Here is a 20,354-nt window from a genome sequence, read left to right as displayed (position 1 = left end):
GCAGGAAATTGACATTATTAAAGAATACATATCATTTTTTATTTATAATATATCAACATCATTGTTATAAATATTGTTAATCAGTATGAATATAGACTATTTGATTAAGCGTCATTTGTTAATAATTATTTATTATTAATTATTTAGTAGATTATATTTTTGTATCTATTTAATTAATTAACGAATTTAGGTATTTATGTATGTATTTGTCTATTTGAAAATGCAATCTGTGCGGAAAATTGTTAGGTAGATTTTAACCAGTCAACACCACTCTGATTTGCTGAGACCGCACTGATCACAACCATAGACTGTATATAAGTATAGACAGCACGACAGGGGTTGAAAAGTGAAGCCACAACGTCTCTTACGCCCTCTGGTGGCTGGTTTCAGTACAGCTTTTAACCCTAAAGCCTATTTCCATTCAACTGAATGAAAGATGACGGAATTTTAATCTAAAATTACACATCCAGGATTTTTTTGGAAAGTTGATTTCTGTACATTCTGCAAGCCCCACTCCTTTGTTAATAACCCCAGTGTTTTTTTTTTGTTTGTTTTTTTACAGTACCCTCAGGAAAACTTTCTCTCCAGTTTTTTTTTTGGTAAGTGGATCATTTCTCTCCATCAGTTCATTAGTATTCATACTGTAGATCCATGCGGTTCTTGACTCACTTTCCAACTCGCGTTTTAGGTTTCCAAACCAAAGATTTATTTCTTTACAAAATAATACACAAGAAAACTGAACAAAAAACGATTAAAATGCTTATAAACAGAAAACTAGGTACTTATATTCATGTTCCTAATTCCTAAATCCTAAAACTGCGGTCAGAAAAGGTGAGGCTCCTTTGGCTTTTTACTGCTTGTCTTGTTTTTTCTCCTGCCCAAAAAACACTGTAATTATCCGAATCTAACCTGCTACAGGTGCCTAGTGGTAACACACATTTCTAATGCCGTTACTGGTATACTAATACTCTCCCTTACACATACTTCGTTCTTCTCCCTAATTTTAGTATTTACGTTAGGTTTTTAACCTAGCCTTAGGTACTTAACGATAGTTAACTAGGTTAGCCAACTCAGGTTAGCTAAGTAAAGTAACTAAACTTGTTTGGTGAAAATTACGTGGAGTGGGCGGGGTTTGAGCAGTCACACGGCCCCGCCCCCCGCCTCCCACCTCTGTCACGCCAGTTCTGCCTCTACTGCCTCTGCAAGCGCAGGCAAGATGGCAGCTTCCATTTCGGCCATATTTTGGCTTTAAAACGCCTTAATGAGAGTAAATGGGGACCGTCCAGTCCATACTTTTATACAGTCTATAATCACAACCCAAACTCCACAACGCGCCAAGCAGCACATTTTTAGTTGCTGCGGAAGCACAGCTCATTTAGGCTCAGCTCAGCTCACCTCAGGACTTGTTGTGCTACTAAGATATAAGGTAAGTTCGACCAGGTCCTTTATTTTATGATCATGTATGTGTTTGTAGTGTCTTACACCACCTGCACGTGCTGGCCTTGCCTCTCTTTCTAGGTAGTTAGCTAACGTTAGTTGTCTAAGGATAGCTAAACATTGCCATAGTTTAAATGTAATATGAATTGCATTTGAAAATGAGCAGATTTTTAAAACTTGTCTTATGAATAAGCTAATTTGAAATAGTTTTTTTGTGGGAAAAACCTAGATAAAATAGCTTAATGACGAAGTGTGAGAAAATTAAAACAGCACAATATTTTTCCTCAGGTGTAAGCTTAGCGCTGTTAGCTTAGCATTAGCTCAGTGTTCGTGTGAAGAATAAAGTTAACGTTATATGTAAATTTCATATAAATAAGCCAACTTGTTGTTGAAATTGTTTTGTTAAAATACTGCACATATTTCTGGTCAGGTGTTAAAAGTGTATCCCCGCATTATATTAGCATTAGAAGTAACGTTAAGTAACTTACATGTAAATATTATGTAAATAAGCCCATTTTAAATAGTTTGTTGTTGGAAAAATTCAATAAAAAAGCCTAGCGATTAAAAAAAAACTTGCAAGATTAAAACTGCACATATTTCTCGTCTAGAGTTCAATGAATGTGTATTCCCACCATTAGTTTAGCATCAGCATGAAGAATGTAAATATTATATAACGTTAAATAAGCCAACTTTAAATAGTTTGCTATTGGAAAAACTTAATTAAAATAGCCTAGGGGTGAGACAAGGTCTGGAAAGATTAAAACAGCGGAATATTTCCAGTCCAGAGTTAACTGTGTTTTTGTAAGAGTGTATGGCTCCCCCGCTGCAAAAAGCCTGCAGTGTGTGGAGCGGTAGAGCTTTGATCGGGCCCAAAAATCCAGCCCGACCCGGCCCAAATCCATGCACTTTCTGCCCGAGCCAGACCCGACCTGAGCCATAAACTGTCATTCTGAACCCGAGCCATTTTTTAGTAATTAGAGCGTTAAAATTGAGCTATTTAAAACATTTTCGGGCTGTTTGAATTAGCGAAATCTGTTAAGAATTATGTTAAATAACCTTGCGACGCTGAAGAAGCATAGACCTATTATTATTTCTTTTTTTTTTATTCGCTTCTTTCTTTCTTTATTCCTTGTCTGTTGTACAGGCAGTGTGAGGTTGGTGGATGGTGGCAGTCGCTGTGCTGGGAGAGTGGAGGTTCTTCATAGAGGGCAGTGGGGAACAGTGTGTGGTGATGACAGGGATATGAGTGATGCTGCAGTGGTGTGTAGAGAGCTGGGCTGTGGAGAAGCTGTAGATGCACTGGGCAAATCTCATTTTGGATCAGGATCAGGACCAATCTGGATGGATGATGTGGACTGTAGTGGATCAGAGTCTAGACTGAAGAACTGTAGATCACCAGTATGGGGTAAACATGACTGCAATGAAACCCACAATTCTGGAGTCATCTGTTCAGGCAAGCTACACTATGTTCATATAATATGTGCACTGTATTGAATAGTTACATTGTGTGTCTGTGCTGTCTGACTTTCATTTATTAAATCCTGTTGTTATCTCATTGTTTATGCTCTTGTGATATTTTAGGAGCCAGGCTGGTTTTAGGTTCTCGCTGCTCTGAGAGAGTGGAGGTTCTTCATGGAGAGAGCTGGGTCACAGTGTGTGATGCTGACTTTGACCAGCAGGGTGCAGAGGTTGTGTGTCGAGAGCTGGGCTGTGGTTCTCCTGTGAAGGTTCTGGGAGCAGCTGCGTTTGGTAGAGGGGAGGGTCAGGTGTGGTCAGAGGTGCTTCAGTGTAGAGGAAACAAATCTCAGACTCACTTCTGTCCAAAATCATCTTCACTCAAACACAACTGCTCCCATGATAATGATGTGGGACTGGTGTGTGCAGGTAAGAACTGCATTCAGCACCATGAGCCTGTGACTTCATCTATTCCTACTTAGACAGCCCTCTGTCTCAGTAGCTCAGCCCTGTGCTCCATTACCTGTTTGCCATTAAGACCTGGTGAAATTTAATATTTGTGACTTATTATATTGTTTGTTTGGGGTGAGGGTGTTATGTTTGTGCAGCATTACTGTTCTGGCATTTGTTTTTTAGTGGATAATAGTGTAATAAAGTGTAGGGGATCTGTGTTTGTCTAGAATACATTGCAGTGTGAATTTAAAAACATTAAAAACACAGCTAGCAGAAACTTCCTGGTGGATAGCACTAATTATAAACACAATAGACTTTGGACAAATGTAATGAGTTTCTCTAGTCTAACAGACACAAGAGACTGTTGTTTTGGAGATAATTTGTGGATTTTTGGAGCTGCAGTAACACATTATACAAAATGGCTACAGCAACATGTATCCATGTGAATCACATGTAATATTCTGGGTTGGAGTGGAACAGACTTAGAATACTTGTACTGGCAGCACATAGTTTAAAAGCAAGAATGGTGAATTAAGTATGTGTCTACTGTTCTGTTCCTCCAGTCCATTAAGCAGGTAACAAGACTGGTGGAGGTCATATAGTGTCTGGAAAATAACTGCTCACAGGATTGCCAACAAATTAAAAGTCTATGTGTATCTTTTTTATTTTTGTTATTTTGAAACTGTAAAAATGCTAAATAGACGTGTCCACTTCAATGTTATGTGTTCTAAACATTAGGTCATTTTTATTTCCTTCTGTAGTCACAATAATATACATTTTGATTAGGGGTGTCCTATGCTGGAGTTATCTGTTCAGGTAAAACACTGTAAACAGGGACTGTACATTATCTGCCATGTAGGCAAAGTGTACAGCACATATGATTTTTCTTTTTAACCCACCCTAAATGCTTGTTGATTGCCAAGGTAAATTGGTATGTTTAAACTGAGCAATCACCAAACTGTGCTGTACACTGGAATTCTCAACCAACAATTAATTTACTGATTTTTTTTTTACTGATTTCATAATTTTGCTGATCCATATTAATTTGTTTAATGTAATTCATAGCTTTACTGAACTTATTTTGAATCCTTATACTCTCTTTAGTTTTTTCCAATGCATTTATGAATCATTCATTGTGCAATATTTAGCATCATCATGCTTAATCATTTATCATTACTGATAAATAAGCTTTCTTTTTTTCATGGTAATTTTTAGGAGTCCTGCTGGTTAATGGCTCTCGCTGCTCTGGAAGAGTGGAGGTTCTTCATGGTGAGAGCTGGTTCACAGTGTGTGATGCTGACTTTAACCAGCAGGATGCAGAGGTTGTGTGTCGGGAGCTGGGCTGTGGTTCTCCTGTGGAGATTCTGGGAGCAGCTGCTTTTGGTAGAGGGGAGGGTCCGGTGTGGTCAGAGGAGCTTCAGTGTAGAGGAAACAAATCTCAGACTCACTTCTGTCCAAAATCATCTTCACTCAAACACAACTGCTCCCATGATAATGATGTGGGACTGGTGTGTTCTGGTAAGAGCTGCATGTTTGTGATTAATGTCATTAAGATTAGCTCAATGTTTATGTAAACTTTTTGTAATTCTGTCAAAAATGCAAATGTCTTGCTATTATTTCAGTTTTCAGCCACAATTCTACTTTACATCATTTATAGTGGTGAAAATACATGTTTTTTTCCATTCTTTCTCAATGTCTTGGTCTGTTTTACTCACTGTTGTACAGGCAGTGTGAGGTTGGTAGATGGTGACAGTCGCTGTGCTGGGAGAGTGGAGGTTCTTTATAGAGGACAGTGGGGATCAGTGTGTGGTAATAACTGGGATATGAGAGATGCTGCAGTGGTGTGTAGAGAGCTGGGCTGTGGAGAAGCTGTAGATACATATCAGGAGTCTTACTTTGGATCAGCATCCGGACCAATCTGGATGGATAATGTGCACTGCAGTGGCTCTGAGTCTACACTGAGGAACTGTGAATCAGCAGGATGGGGTAAACATAACTGTGATCATTCTAAAGATGCTGGAGTCATCTGTTCAGGTAAATTGTATCAGTAAATTATTTTATGTTCCCTTCTGTTAACTAGGAACAGGAAACTGTTCATAATATATCATACATGTAAAACAAAGTCTTGTAAGTGGTGGGAAAGGACCCATTTTAGAGGCTTAGGGTCCAGTTAAGCGTAGTAGTACTGTTTGTAAGGAAACAGATAGCGTTCATTTAGTCAACTTTTCCACTGAAGGTTAAATGCCATATCTATTTTGACCATTCTTGCTGTGTTAATGTCAGAGATTCAATGACATGGAAAGACATTTTCATGTTGAAGCAGTGACTCACATATGTTTAAATTCAGCTTTATGTTCACAATTTTTAGGAGTCCGGGTGGTTGGTGGTTCTCACTGTTCTGAGAGAGTGGAGGTTCTTCATGGAGAGAGCTGGGTCACAGTGTGTGATGCTGACTTTAACCAGCAGGATGCAGAGGTTGTGTGTCGAGAGCTGGGCTGTGGTTCTCTTGTGGAGGTTCTGGGAGCAGCTGCTTTTGGTAGAGGGGAGGGTCCGGTGTGGTCAGAGAAGCTTCAGTGTAGAGGAACTGAATCTCAGATTCACTTCTGTCCAAAATCATCTTCACTCAAACACAACTGCTCCCATGATAATGATGTGGGACTGGTGTGTGCAGGTAAGTGTTTTTCAAAAAAATGTTTCCCATTTTTACTCTTACTAGTTCATAATTCGGTACATTTTTCTTGTTCTTATTTTCTCTTACACAGACAGTGTGAGGTTGGCGGATGGTGGCAGTCGCTGTGCTGGAAGAGCAGAGGTTTTTCACAGAGGACAGTGGGGAACAATTTGTGGTGCTGGTGCAAATTTCATAGCGGGTTTTGTCATGTGTAAAGAGTTGGGCTGTGGAGAGCCGTTTAGGACTGATGCAGCTGTTCCAGGATCTGCACCGATCTGGATGAGTCATGTGAAGTGTACTGGATCAGAGTCTACACTGAAACACTGTGGATCATTAGGGTGGGGTGAACACAGCTGTAATCATAATATGGATATTGAGCTTACCTGTTCAGGTATGTTTTAATTAGACAAAAACTGTAATACGTACGTATTACATGTATTACATTTGTGAACTTTCTGAGAATGTTTCGACACATCATAGACAAAATCAAATCAGAGATCATATGATGGAATGTCACTGTTTTGTATACCTATTCCATATTAAATATTCTATTACATAGTAAATTCTGACAGTTACAGCTAATGTGAGAAGCAGTGATGTTTTTTTTTTTTACATTTGCTTTGACTTTTATTTAATTGCTGAAAATATTAACCCAAGATATTGTCTAGTCAGTTTCATTTTGTTTGATAAAATTTAATTTAATAAAAAAGGGTCTGCAGTACTGATTTGCTAGAGCACAACATTTGTTTTCAAAATTATAACCTGAATGAAACAAAATGCATTAGTCCTTTCCACTTCCAGACAACTTCTCAAACACTTTATGTGCCAAAACAAAACCAGTCAACACACTGTAATTAGAAACATAGTGCCATTTCCAGCTTAACAATTTAGTGCTGGACGATATGACAAAACGTATGTCACAATATATTAATTTTAGTCGATGTGTTATCGTTTTGATATAAATGTGTACAGCTCAACTGAACAACTTCCTGATGTGTACATTATCACACACTGAGATTGCCAGACTATGGTATTCTATACCACTCTGCTGTTTCGCTTTAAAAAAAATCAGTCAGTAAAGATGCTGTAAATACTGTACATAGGCCTGGACAATAATTCGATATCGGTATTTATCGCGATAAGAAATGTTTCAATAGCGGTGATATCATTTTTGTGGTATATCGATATGTATTATTTACAGATCTGTCACGGACATGCGATTTACTGGCGTCAGCTCGCCGCACAGCTGAACACAATCAGCTTCCGTAGCTGGACTATCTCTGTGCGTGATGACGTAATCACATAGGCACGTAGCCAGATAGGCTAGGCTAGGCTAGATTTGGCTAGGCTAGGCTAGGCTCGGGTCCGCTACGCATCTAAAATGCCTCGCGCTGGAGCCAAACGGAGCCGGCACGAGCGGATCCAAGGTTAAGGTAGGCTCGGTTTGCATCTGAAATGTTCCGCGCTGGAGTGGAACGGAACGGAACCGAGCCTAGCCTAGCCTCGGGTCCGCCCACGGGTTCGCTCGGTCCGCCTACGGGTTCGCTCGGTCCGCCTACGGGTCCGCTCGGTCCGCCCACGGGTCCGCTCGGTCAGCGGTCAGTTGTGGGTCCTCTTTGTCAGCCGCGGGTCCTCTTGGCTCCCAGCGCGGGACATTTTTGATGCAAAATGAATGCCCCTGCCGCTTCCACAAGTGATTAATTGAAGGAGGGAGGTCTAATTCAGTGGTGAGGATTTGGTTCGACTCTCGGAAGGTCTGCTAAACTTCAGTTTGCTGCAAATTGTGCCGGAGAGTGGAACCGACCAGCAGCGGTAACGTTAAAACATCTAATCTGTTCCACCACCTCAATCAGTTCCACTACATACAATATTTTCCTTATACTGGCTGAAGCACTTTTATAGCTTATGTTGTAAGTTATTTAAGTTATTTAAAGTTTATGAATCCTTTAGGTTTGTTTATTTGACGGGGATATCATGTTCCTTTTATGTTCATAAAGAGTTGTATTTTGGCTGAAGCACTTTTGTAGCTTATATTGTAACTAAGTTATTTATAGTTGATAAAGCCTATAGGTTTGTTTATTTGACGGGGAAATTTTGTTGCTTTTATGTGTATAAAGGCTTCTTGTGTTCTTTATCCTAGTTGGAACACTTTTGTTTTGATCTGTTAAATTTGTTTACGAAAGACTAAGAAGCTCTGCTTCTATCCTAATTTTAAGTTATTTTTTATTGGTAATAGTTATATTGGCTTATGTTTGATAGGGATGTCATGTTTTTATTTTGCTATATGCAAATAAAATTGAGCATTGATTTATCTTGACTATTGTTTATTTCTTAAGTATTATAATGTTTTCGTGAAAGGAGGTTTCAAAGACTTAAATTAAGTAGACAGTAGTAGGTACTAGGGGTGTGCCATATCATATATCAGGATATTATACTCTGAAATATCGTGCCACATCACTCATCCCTAATTATCACATCAGGGTACTAATTTTTTTGCTGTTTTAAGCAAAAGGAAAAACTCACACATTTCTAATTTCCTATTAAATATTTACTAGAGACAGATTATATCTGTAAAGTGTCATTTATTTTACTTTAATACTGGATATATGGAGATATTTGGAGTGCATTATTATTATTAGTATCATGTAATTCTCAAATATTGACTTCTGTTATAAATCTGCTGAAATTATTGTTTTTTTTTTAATATCTTAAAGGTGTGCAATATCATATCGCATACAATAATAAAAAAGTTTTTTGTTTTTTTGTCATATCGCCAAGAGTATCGTTATCGCGATAATACCATGAAATATTGTGATATTATTTTAGGGCCATATCGCCCACCCCTAGTAGGTACATATTTCCCTTGCAGGGATTCTTAGCAGTTTTCTGAGGCCTTCTAAGTATTTATATCGATATCGGAATTATATCGTATCGACCGAAATTAAGGAATATATCGTGATATGAATTTTGGCCATATCGTCCAGCACTAACTGTACATATCTTAAAAAAAATGTTATAAATTGATGCTCCTTTATTCGTATGCAAATTACAAAATTACAGAATTAAGATATCAAATATGGACAGAATTTAGATATTTAATTATATTTTGACCAACAAAAAAAGTCAGAATAAAAAAAAGTGTTTTTTTTTTTATTGTTTTTCTATAAATCTTTTGTTATGATTTTCAAAATGGCGGATTAGCCACTATGGCTATTGTTTGCCAACTGTTTTCCTAGCTAAATTAATCTGTATTATTAACATGGATGAATTGGATAGATTATGTGGTTTGATATGATCTGTGAACTGGGATCTAGCGTCGGAGGTCAGAGGGCACAAAGTAGGGTAATTAATGAGCAGTATTTTTGTTATTTGTGTTCATTTTTTTATTCATTAATGAAGTGAACATGTTAATTTGACAACTCTAGTATTTTTTCATCTCATTACTAGCCTTCTGTTTTGTTTAGCATTTGTCTATTATACAAGTCTTTATTTAATCTGATTGTGAGAGAGAGAGAGATTTAACATTTTTTTGCATTACACACAGATCACAGGACATCCAGACTTGCTGATGGTCCTCATGTTTGCTCTGGGAGAGTGGAGGTTTTTCATGGAGCGTCTTGGTTCACAGTGTGTGATGCTGACTTTGACCAGCAGGATGCAGAGGTTGTGTGTCGAGAGCTGGGCTGTGGTTCTCCTGTGTAGGTTCTGGGAGCAGCTGCTTTTGGTAAAGGGAAGGGTCAGGTGTGGTCAGAGGAGCTTCAGTGTAGAGGAGATGAATCTGAGATTACTCTCTGTCCAATAACCTCTTCACACAAATACAACTGCTCTCATGGTAATGATGTGGGACTTGTATGTTCTGGTACAGTATAATATGTGATATTATCGTCTAACATTTCTTTATATAATATACAGTATAGGAGAGAACTTGCTCTTTTACGAGTCTCTTGGTTGTAAATTCAGGTCACACTCAGGCTCGGCTGATGAACGGCTCAGATTCCTGTTCTGGTCGAGTGGAGCTCCAGTACCTCAGTGAGTGGGGTACAGTGTGTGATGTAAGCTGGGATATGAGAGCTTCCAGTGTCCTCTGTGCTCAGCTGAAGTGTGGGAGTTCTGTGGCTGTGTTGGGGTCAGACTGGTTTGGGGAGGGGAGTGGCCGGATCTGGGCGGATGTGTTTGATTGTCAGGGGAACGAAACACACCTGTTAAAATGTCCCATTTCATCATGGAGTCGAACTGCATGCTCTCATAAACAGGATGTTGGACTCATCTGCAGTGGTGAGCTTTTAAGAATCTTAAACATTCTTATCAATGGGCTGTAAAGTGATTTTAGGAGGAAGTGCCCTTATAATGTTCTTATATATATTTTTTTTTTTACTTCACTTCAATTAATTTACTAATGTATCTCAGTTTTGAACATGTATATACATTTCCATAGACAATTTTGATTTCTGAAAATCAATTTCTAATTTTGCACCATATATAGCTCAGCTAATGCAGCAGTACCTGTAAAAAAAACAATGTGTTTAATTTCTAAATCTGATTTATTTCAAGTGCTGTAAAAACAATCTTATTAAGCCTCTAAAATCTAAAATATATTTGTGGTACTTTCAGGTTCTTCTCTGGCGTCTCATGAGGGTGTAGTGAGATTGACTGGAGGGATGGAGTGTGAGGTGGAGGTGGAGGTGTTCTTCAGGCAGGACTGGAGGAGAGTTCTGCTGGACTCCTGGAGTGAGTCTGAGGCCTCTGTGGTCTGCAGACAGCTGGGCTGTGGTTCTGTACTCAACATCTCCAGCTCCTCTTCATCCAGTCCTGAACACAGCTACATGTGTGTGACGGGTTTCAACTGCTCTGGGAGTGAAGCTCATCTGAGGAACTGCAGCAGCTCACAAGCAGTTAACTGCAGCTCCACAGTACAGCTCTACATCACCTGCTCTGGTACATTTAATTCAAATTATTTGGAGTTGTAGTGAATAATGCCTGTTGTTAGGGGGAAATTGTTTTATTTTGTTTTATTGTAAGGGTTATTATAATTATTATGAATCTGAAATGAACCAATCATCATGTGACTAGGGGTGAACTAAGAAATCATACTTTGAACTGGTTTCTCTTAATTTTAGGCTACAGCTTCATCAGGCTGGTTGGTTCTGGGGGAGACTGTGCTGGAAGGCTGGAGGTTTTCCACAGTGGATCATGGGGGACAGTGAGTGATGAATTGTGGGATATTGAGGATGCGCAGGTGGTCTGCAGACAGCTGCAGTGTGGAGTCGCCCTCAGTGCTCCAGTACCAGTACCAGCCCGGTTTGGATCTGGAACTGGACCCATATGGCTGAATGAGGTGGAGTGTGAGGGGAACGAGGCGTCTCTGTGGAACTGCAGATATCAGCTGTGTGGAGAGGATGAATGTGGACACAAGGATGATGTAGGAGTCGTCTGCTCAGGTACAGTGTGCTGATTGCTGGTGTTCTTACAACACTTCACCTGTCAGACCTCTAAATTTTCTCTTCAGTGCTGAAAGTGAGACTTAGTTAAACTGTTAAAATAAGACTTGTTAAACCAATCTAAAGTTGTTGCCATGTGGGTCAGCCAGACGTCTTCCTGTACCTTTTTTTTTCTTGTTTTTTTGAATGTGTCAGAATGTATCTAAAGGGCAAACTAAATTGTTTCAAATTGATCTGTATTTTGGTGTCTTTTTTTAGGTATTATGATAAAAGTGCAGTTTACTACAAAGTCAGCAGTAGAGTGCAGTAACACATTCTCTTCTAACTTTACTACAGACTAAGACTTAATTTATTCTTATTTTTGCGCCAATTTCCAAAGCTTTCTTTAAAACAAATATATTCAGGTTTTTTTTTTTTTTTTTTTTTTTTTAACAATATACACTTTTTTCGGATCCTTTTCTGTTTAAAGGCCCTGGCACTGCTAACTTTTGTACCATTTGAGCACACTGGATTTTGTACCATTTCAGGTTATTAACTGGGCTGGAGAGCTTAAAAAAATGGCAAAAAAATGGGGGTGTTCTAAAACTTTTAACTAATAGTGTAGATTCATTAAGTTTGTTTTAAACTACATGAAAACTCCAGGGTCTAACATAAAGCATTTTCTCTCATCAGAGTATAAAGAGATCAGACTGACTGAGGGCTGTGAGGGGAATCTGGAGGTGTTCTATAATGGAACCTGGGGGAATGTGTGTAACAATGGGATGGATGTAGAAACAATGGGTCTCATCTGTCGGGAGCTGAACTGTGGAAGATTTAAGACTGAGAGAGCTACCAAAGCACGAGTGGAATCAGCTCCTAACTGGCTGGATGATGTAAAATGTAGGAAACATGACTCTACTCTGTTTCACTGTCCATCTTCATCCTGGATAGTCATATTTAAAATGAGCTTTTTTTATGTTTACTCGGGTTATCTTTGTCTGATGTTAAAGTTTTTTTAATAATCAGAAAAATATCAGTATATCTGTAGGGGGCAAATACTTCTTCATGGCAATGTATGTGTGCAGGATTGCTTGAGATTTTTTGGGACTACAAGCTACACCTTGCTGTGCTTTTTACACTCATCTGGTCATGCTGGGAACACATTTTAATAAAAAGTGTAAAGTGTATCAGAAAAAATTACATTTGTGAGTGAAATAATAAGATATATTACATTGAATTACATTACATTTGGCAGATGCTTTTGTCCAAAGTGACTTACAATAATGGTGTACATTTACTAATAGGAGCCTGTTCTGTCCGAAAATCGCACTGAAAAATTGTTTTTGTCATTGCTGGAATAGTTCGGTGGGGTTAGAGAAAAAGAGCAGTCTGGTGCAGCTTGAAGTTTCCTGTGCGCCCTGTTAGAATGCCTGGTGTTATTTGAAAATCAGCACAACCAGACTGACTTTTAATTCTGTGCGTTGGTGTGAAATGAGGGGGTTTGCCGCTCAATTGAAACTCTCAATTGTTATTGCTGAGATCATTATTTTAGTAATGAGTTTAGTAGTATTGATTTGATTTTTGTAGTATTTATAGCATGTGTCTCCATTTCTAGGAGAGAAGAAACAGCTTGCATTTGAAAACCTTCAAAAATTCTTCTTATTTCCAAACCAGGGTCAGTGCTCAAGTACGAATATTTGACTACCACTCCATTCACTACTTGAATAAGTATACATATTAATCAGATTTGTTCGTGCCTACATTCTAACTTGTTTTGTCAAATAATTCTAAACTTCCCTTTTCATCAGTTGATCTTTGATTTGAGTGAAAACTGATTAAATAAAAACACTAATGCAGTTTGCTGTAGTTTTGTTATAAAAATGTAATATTATTCATGTGTCTGTTCATGTGTGATGTAGATTACATGCCTATTAGGTTGAGAGGAGGAGAGGAAATCTGTTCTGGGAGGTTGGAGGTGTATTATAATGCTGAGTGGGGGTCTATATGTGCTGATCTGTGGGACATCAGGGATGCTCAGGTGGTCTGCAGGCAGCTGGGTTGTGGGCCGGCGCTGAGTGCTAATAGAAGAGCTGTTGATGGTTCTGGTGGAGGAACTATCTGGATGAACAGAGTGAAGTGTAGAGGGAATGAGATTCACATGTGGGACTGTCCTCATTCCCTGAAGAACCACACTGACTGCTCCCACAGTGCTGGAGTCACCTGTGCAGGTGTGCGAGAACGTTTTTTAATCTAGTATTAACTTCTCTTAAGATAACTATGGTTATGTTAAGCAGTGTACTCTGTATTTCAGTCAGGTTCAATATTATTATTATTGTGCTCCTCTGACCTGTAAAAGGGAGAATAGCATTTATATTATGGCTGATTTAGGCTCACAACACTGATAAATACACTAAGTAACATTGGCAGACAATAATGCAACAATATTTTTGAAAATACCTACAATATTACCATATCAGCCATATACTTCTTTTGTTTCAAAGACAATAAACACAAAAACAATAAATACCATTTCTTAAATAATGCTGCTCTAATCTCTTTCTCCTTCTGTAACCTCTTTTTCTTGACCATTTTTATGATATTTCTTTCAGACATATTTGTCACATTACCTTTTTCATCTGAAACAACTACAACTTACACCACAGGTACTCTTTTAATTAGTTCCTTTGTGTGATTTTTTTTAAGTTTAAACAACACTATGCAGTGTTCAACAGTGTTTTTATTCTGTGTTTTCAGTACCAGCACAGCTAACAGAGAAAAAGACAGTCCCTCCTTCAAAAAATCCATCATCTAATTTTCCATACATCTATCCAGTGTCTCTCCTGGTTCTGGGATCTGTGCTCTTCCTGGCCTTAGTGCTTCTGGTTGTGCTGTTTTATCAGAACAGAGTGCTCAGGAGAGGTAGGGAGATTTAGAGATCATCTAAAATCCACTTTCTGTACTTTCTATAATCATCATTAGTCCTTCAATCTGTCATCAGTCTTCTCTTCTACTGAACTGACTCCATGTTTCTTTCTTTCTCTCTCACAGTGATTTCTAAGGCGAGGAGGAAGACTCTGCTTGAGGCAGTCTATGAAGAGATTAACCATAAATGTGTCACTAACAGATATACTAAAAGAGGTAAATTATATGTAGAGAGTTTCACTGAAGGCAGTCTTCACACAGTATGTAAAGTGGATCTAAGGTCAGATATCAAATAGCAATTCTGAGTGTTTAAATGACTATAAATGAAAAAACTACGTGCAGTAAATCAATTGTAGCATTGTTACCTTATCTTACAGGTTCAAAATAATGTGTTACTCCACTGACTATAATAGAAGAATTACATATCTGTTACTATCAATTCAGGCCTGTACTGCTGTTAAAAAGCAGAGGAAAGGGATGGGGTTTGTTAGCCAACTTTCCCATTTCACCTTAAATGGTGCAAGAGACAGCAGAGGCTGCATCATTTAAGGCAGAACAGAACAATTAAATAAAATGAAAGCTAATCCAAGCTCCCCATAACAGGAATTAAGAAATTGACAATTGTTCCTTAATCACCAACATTTCTGAAGACATACAATGCCATAAAATTAGCTAGGTTACTGAACCTTAGTGCTTCTGATGACGTATCTGGTGCATGAAGTGTTGTCCCAATTCTTATGGGGAGGATTTCACCCTTTACACTCAAAGAATGGTTGGGGTAAGTGGTAGGGCCATGGGGTGAAATGGGATTGGGCTTAAAGCCTCATCTCATTTTCAGACTTACAAATACATTTTTTTGCTGTAGATTTTGATTAAATAATTGAACTTTGGCATTCTGACTGTTCTGATCTCCTTTAACAGGAAGTTTTATCTCTGAAGATCAGCATTCAGGATATGAGGACGTAGATGAGGAGCTTCTCTCAGGTAAGTTGACATATACTGAATGTGTGTTAGAATTCTTAATGCAGAAGAAAAAACATATATATATTTTGTTTTATAGAAAAAAGTTCCATGCAATATGTGTAGGGTTCTGAAGTGTTTTAGCAGTTAGCATCAGGCTTCAGGCCGATAAGACTCACCCCTGAACGGGAAAATAGTGAGCGTGGTTAGCGGGTAATGCTAATGCTAAATTCAATTTATCTTTGACTACTCCAGTATATCCATGTCTGGCACAAGTTAAAAACAATGTCTTGCCTACTGTACAGTTTGTAATAGTGATTTTAGGATTGCCCAGGGGTAACTACAGGATTGCAAAAGGCATGTTGAGGTGAGTTAATATCCTTTGGTGTGTGGGAGTTTTTTTTTTTTTTTTTTTAAAGGGACACACTTTGATTTGTCAACCAGTTCTGATCGCAGAGGGCGACAGTACCAATACATTGAAAACCCCTTAGTATTTTAAAAGTTTGAGTCTTTGAGTAACAGTGTCTTGCTGCCATCATCCTGATGCTGCTGTGCTGCAATGCATTTTTTAATTTTTACAGAAAACTATGGCGAGGTCTATGATGATATCATACCTGCTGAAGAGAGCCCACACATTACAACAGGTTTGGATATTTTAATACGTACGATTTATTGTGGACACATGGTAAACATGCAAATTATATTTGCTTTTCACCTTAATCAAAAATATATCTATATATGTCTGTGCAGCATACATTATTATGGTTTTCTATATTATGATAATAAAGTGTGATTTTTTTCACACCTATAAAGAATGTGTCTTCTTTTTTTTTTTCATTTTTAAAAGCACACTGAGCAACATGTTTCAGTTAATTAATGCATTTCATACTGTTTTAGATAAATAAATTAATCATTACAGAGAGAATAAAGGTTTTCTCAACCACCCTTGTGGTCCCATGGGCTCACAAGTTCCTGGAAGCGCCAGAGTCGGCCCGTTTCTCATTATAGATTAAGCAAGTTTGGACTCTTGTACTTTGTCAGAACGAACTTGGTAAGTTCGGCTCACGAGTGCATACTCCAGAGAACAGGACTTTTATTTTGTAATTGGAACTGCTGTGATCAGTAGAGTAGTAGGTGCATCCTTAGATGCCTTTCCACAAACATACCCTACACCCGCCTCACAGGGCAGACAAACCGTGTTTGTTTGGTCCATCGCTCACCGGCCTTGCTGTAGTTCACAGGGAACCCACAATATTCCCACACTTAATCAGAGTTTCTGTAATCAGGATTAAAACTAGTTTTATATACTCTGTAAAAGCATGAGAAACACAAAAAAGTTGTTTGTATGTGTAGTTAAAAGAAACTGTGACTTATCTTCATGGTGGATGTTATGTGTTTGGATCTGCTGTCTGCAGGTGCAGCTTTAATGCTGTATTTTGTGTGTTTACTCTCTCTGAAGTTTGTCTCCAGAAGGTAGCTGACTTTGTACCTTCCTTTGCCCATAGACACACAGACACAGACACAAGGAGGTGGAGCTGTGTTAATTAGTGCTGACGCTTTTTAAAAATATGGCGAAATGAAAAAAAAGCTTCTTCTGATTTGTCACTGAAAATGTTTGATAATTTCCTCTCCTCTTTCTAATAAGGTCATAGTGAGTGTGATTGGCGGCTGTGGGGAATCTCTCTCTCTCTCTCTCTATCTCTCTCTCTCTCTCTCTCAGGTTCTTGAGTCTTATCTGGCTGAGTAGAGGTAAAGCTTGTTCTGCTGCTGAGTTGAGCAGTGTGTGTGCAAGAGATGGACATCCGAGTTCTACTCATTTTTCTATACAGCATATTTAAACTAACTTTGTGGACTGTATGTATACTGGCCTCTTTTTCTGTTAGGATGTTGTTGGAAAGGCAGTGAATGGTATAAATTCCTTTATCCTCGAAGAACTTTACTTTCTCCACATCGGGCCGGGGATTGTCATGCACCGTGAGAAACCACGGACTCACTGCGCCAGCGTAGGGTCTTACAATGGGTTCAAGGATTTCATCTCAATACCTAAGAGCAGGCAGGGTACTGTTGTCTAACCTGTAGAAGCCTGGGCATCTACAGGCCTCCCCAGACCATCACTGATCCCCCACCAAACCAGACATGCTGAATGATGTTGCATAAAGTGGCATTTAATTGAAAAGTATATATTTACTTTTTGATCTTACATTCATGTGATTTACACTTTGCTATCATCCAGTCAGCCCATTTTAGTATTGCTATAGAAGTACAAATTAGTGAACTGATTTCTTATGATCTCTAAATGGGAGCTTTTGATGTCCATGATTTGGTTTAAATGTATTTCAGCCTTGTTTGAGTATTATTATTTGAGTATAAGTGTAATTATTCTCTGATTATCAGTGTGTTTGTTTTTTTCTCCACACAGACAGTGTGAGGTTGGTGGATGGTGGGAGCCGCTGTGCTGGGAGAGTGGAAGTTCTTCATAGAGGACATCGGGGAACAGTGTGTGATGATTACTGGGATATGAGAGATGCTGCAGTGGTGTGTAGAGAGCTGGGCTGTGGGGAAGCCATAGATGCACCACGGAGAGCTCGCTTTGGATCAGGATCAGGACCGATCTGGGTGGAATATGCTAACTGTGCTGGATCAGAGTCTTCACTGAAGAACTGTAGGTCGTATGATTGGGGTAGACAGAGATGTAATCATGATGAAGACGCTGGTGCTGTTTGTGCAGGTAAGATGCAAAAAAATAAAACATATTACACAGAGATGTAAACAAATGTGATGAGGCCTGTGTTGGAATGTACTGAATTAATTAAACAACTGTTAGTTGTTTTATATACACCCCTGTAAAAAAACTTCTTTGTAACATGAAAAGTTTAAGCCTGAACCTAAATTCACTTTCATACACTTAATAAATGGATTATTACAGAGGTGGTTTTGAATGCTTTGGTTTAGAATTAGCAACTAAGAAATAATATATATATATATATATATATATATATATATATATATATTTAAAATCCTTGTATTTCAGTTAATGAAAAGTGCAAAATATAAAAATCACTGCCCCATATTATTTAATTCCCTTCTATTCAAATTAACCTCCCAGCCCTCCCAATGCTGTGTGTTAATATTAACGTACATGTTCTCTTTGCTCTTATAAACACATTGTAGAAGTCAGACTGGTGGGCAGATCTCACTGCTCTGGGAGAGTGGAGGTTCTTCATGGAGAGAGCTGGGTCACAGTGTGTGATGCTGACTTTGACCAGCAGGATGCAGAGGTTGTGTGTCGAGAGCTGGGCTGTGGTTCTCCTGTGGAGGTTCTGGGAGCAGCTGCTTTTGGTAGAGGGGAGGGTCAGGTGTGTTTAGAGGAGCTTCAGTGTAGAGGCAGCGAATCACAGATTCACTTCTGTCCAAAATCATCTTCACTCAAACACAACTGCTCCCATGATAATGATGTGGGACTGGTGTGTGCTGGTAAGAGCTAAATGGCTTATGTATTAATTTTGAGATTCAGTCTGATTTTTCAGATTTCTACATCTTTTCCTCTCTCTTTCTCTCTCTGTTGTACAGACAGTGTGAGGTTGGTGGATGGTGGCCATCGCTGTGCTGGGAGAGTGGAGGTTTTTTATAACAGAACATGGAGATCAGTGTGTGGTAAAAACTGGGATGTAAGAGATGCTGCAGTGGTGTGTAGAGAGCTGGGCTGTTGGGAGGCTGTATTTAAAAATGTTCAGTTTGGACCAAGATCAGCCTGGATGGATGATGTGAACTGTAGTGGATCAGAGTCTTCAGTGAAGCACTGTAGATCAGCTGGATGGGTGGAACAAATTCGTAATCGACTTGCTGGAGTCATCTGTTCAGGTGAGCTCTCCTAAATCTTAAAATACTTGTCGTTGGAATGTATATCAGTTGTGCACAATTTATTTATTATAGCATTTCTTCCTAATCTGCCATAATCATGACCTACTTTCACCTATATTAACCCACTTTTATTTGGTTAAGACCACTAGATCAGTCACTGTTTGCTCAATCTCAGACCTGGTTTTGCGTTTAAAAAATAATGTGGCAAATTACTGTATAGAAGAAAACTATAAGCTGTAATAAACCTAGTTAACACTTATAATACAGCCTGTGTTTTAGAGCTTAAGTTCCCATAACTTACAGTGTGATTTCTCTGTATGAACTAGCACATACAAAATACTTACCGGGTCTTACTAGTACTTAAATGTAGGTAATAACTTGATATACTAAGTCAAATTATTAAAAAAGCAAATTATTATATGGAGATGAAAAGTGATTTTCACTATAAGACAATACTTAATTATAGAAAGACTATTGCTGTAGGCATGATGGAGAAATACATTTTTGTAATCTTTCCTTTCTGGTAGAAAATAATGGATTTCCATGCAGAAGTCCCATTCACAACGAAACAGGCGTTAATATTTTTTAGTTAATTACAGTTACACCTTAGTTCAGTGGTACATGGACAGAGTTTTTATCTTTATATATTTTAAGCAGTTAATTAGTACATTTGTTTGTGTTTAGTGCTTAAACTGTTAATTGACTCCATGTGTAAGCCCACACTGCAGTTTTTCACTGTCATCAGTTCTTCACTAATATTAGTTTCATCGTTCCTACAGTAGAACCCTGTGGAACTTCTTAAGGTTTCCAAGTACTTAATGCTGTGTGTTAATGTTAATGTACATGTTCTCTTTCTCTTATAAACTAATTTAGGGGTCAGATTGGTGGGCAGATCTCGCTGCTCTGGGAGAGTGGAGGTTCTTCATGGAGAGAGCTGGGTCACAGTGTGTGATGCTGACTTTGACCAGCAGGGTGCAGAGGTTGTGTGTCGAGAGCTGGGCTGTGGTTCTCCTGTGAAGGTTCTGGGAGCAGCTGCTTTTGGTAGAGGGGAGGGTCCGGTGTGGTCAGAGGAGTTTCAGTGTAGAGGAAACGAATCTCAGATTCACTTCTGTCCAAAATCATCTTCACTCAAACACAACTGCTCCCATGATAATGATGTGGGACTGGCATGTTCTGGT

The 20,354-nt window shown here is 38.6% G+C and overlaps 1 protein-coding gene across 26 annotated transcripts in view; it reads left to right on the top strand.

Annotated features, from left to right (window-relative positions):
- Nucleotides 1-1,173: 1,173 nt before the first annotated feature.
- The window catches only part of LOC111192922 (deleted in malignant brain tumors 1 protein-like), a 35,498-nt gene continuing 16,317 nt past the window's right edge, over nt 1,174-20,354 (top strand). For 10 of the 26 annotated variants that reach the window (XM_049485208.1, XM_049485198.1, XM_049485195.1 and 7 more), the window contains exons 1-11: nt 1,175-1,426; nt 2,582-2,890; nt 3,019-3,321; nt 4,561-4,863; nt 5,071-5,379; nt 5,714-6,016; nt 6,108-6,407; nt 9,561-9,679; nt 18,594-18,789; nt 18,886-19,176; nt 20,050-20,352. In XM_049485208.1, the coding sequence (XP_049341165.1) occupies nt 2,680-2,890; nt 3,019-3,321; nt 4,561-4,863; nt 5,071-5,379; nt 5,714-6,016; nt 6,108-6,407; nt 9,561-9,679; nt 18,594-18,789; nt 18,886-19,176; nt 20,050-20,352 (2,638 nt within the window). In that variant the 5' untranslated portion in view covers nt 1,175-1,426; nt 2,582-2,679. The other 16 variants (XM_049485206.1, XM_049485201.1, XM_049485200.1 and 13 more) reach the window with 13 other exon arrangements.

The sequence above is a fragment of the Astyanax mexicanus genome, chromosome 11 (genome assembly GCF_023375975.1).
Source record: "Astyanax mexicanus isolate ESR-SI-001 chromosome 11, AstMex3_surface, whole genome shotgun sequence".
Taxonomy (NCBI): Eukaryota; Metazoa; Chordata; class Actinopteri; order Characiformes; family Acestrorhamphidae; genus Astyanax; species Astyanax mexicanus.
This window is presented reverse-complemented; position numbering and strand designations above follow the sequence as displayed.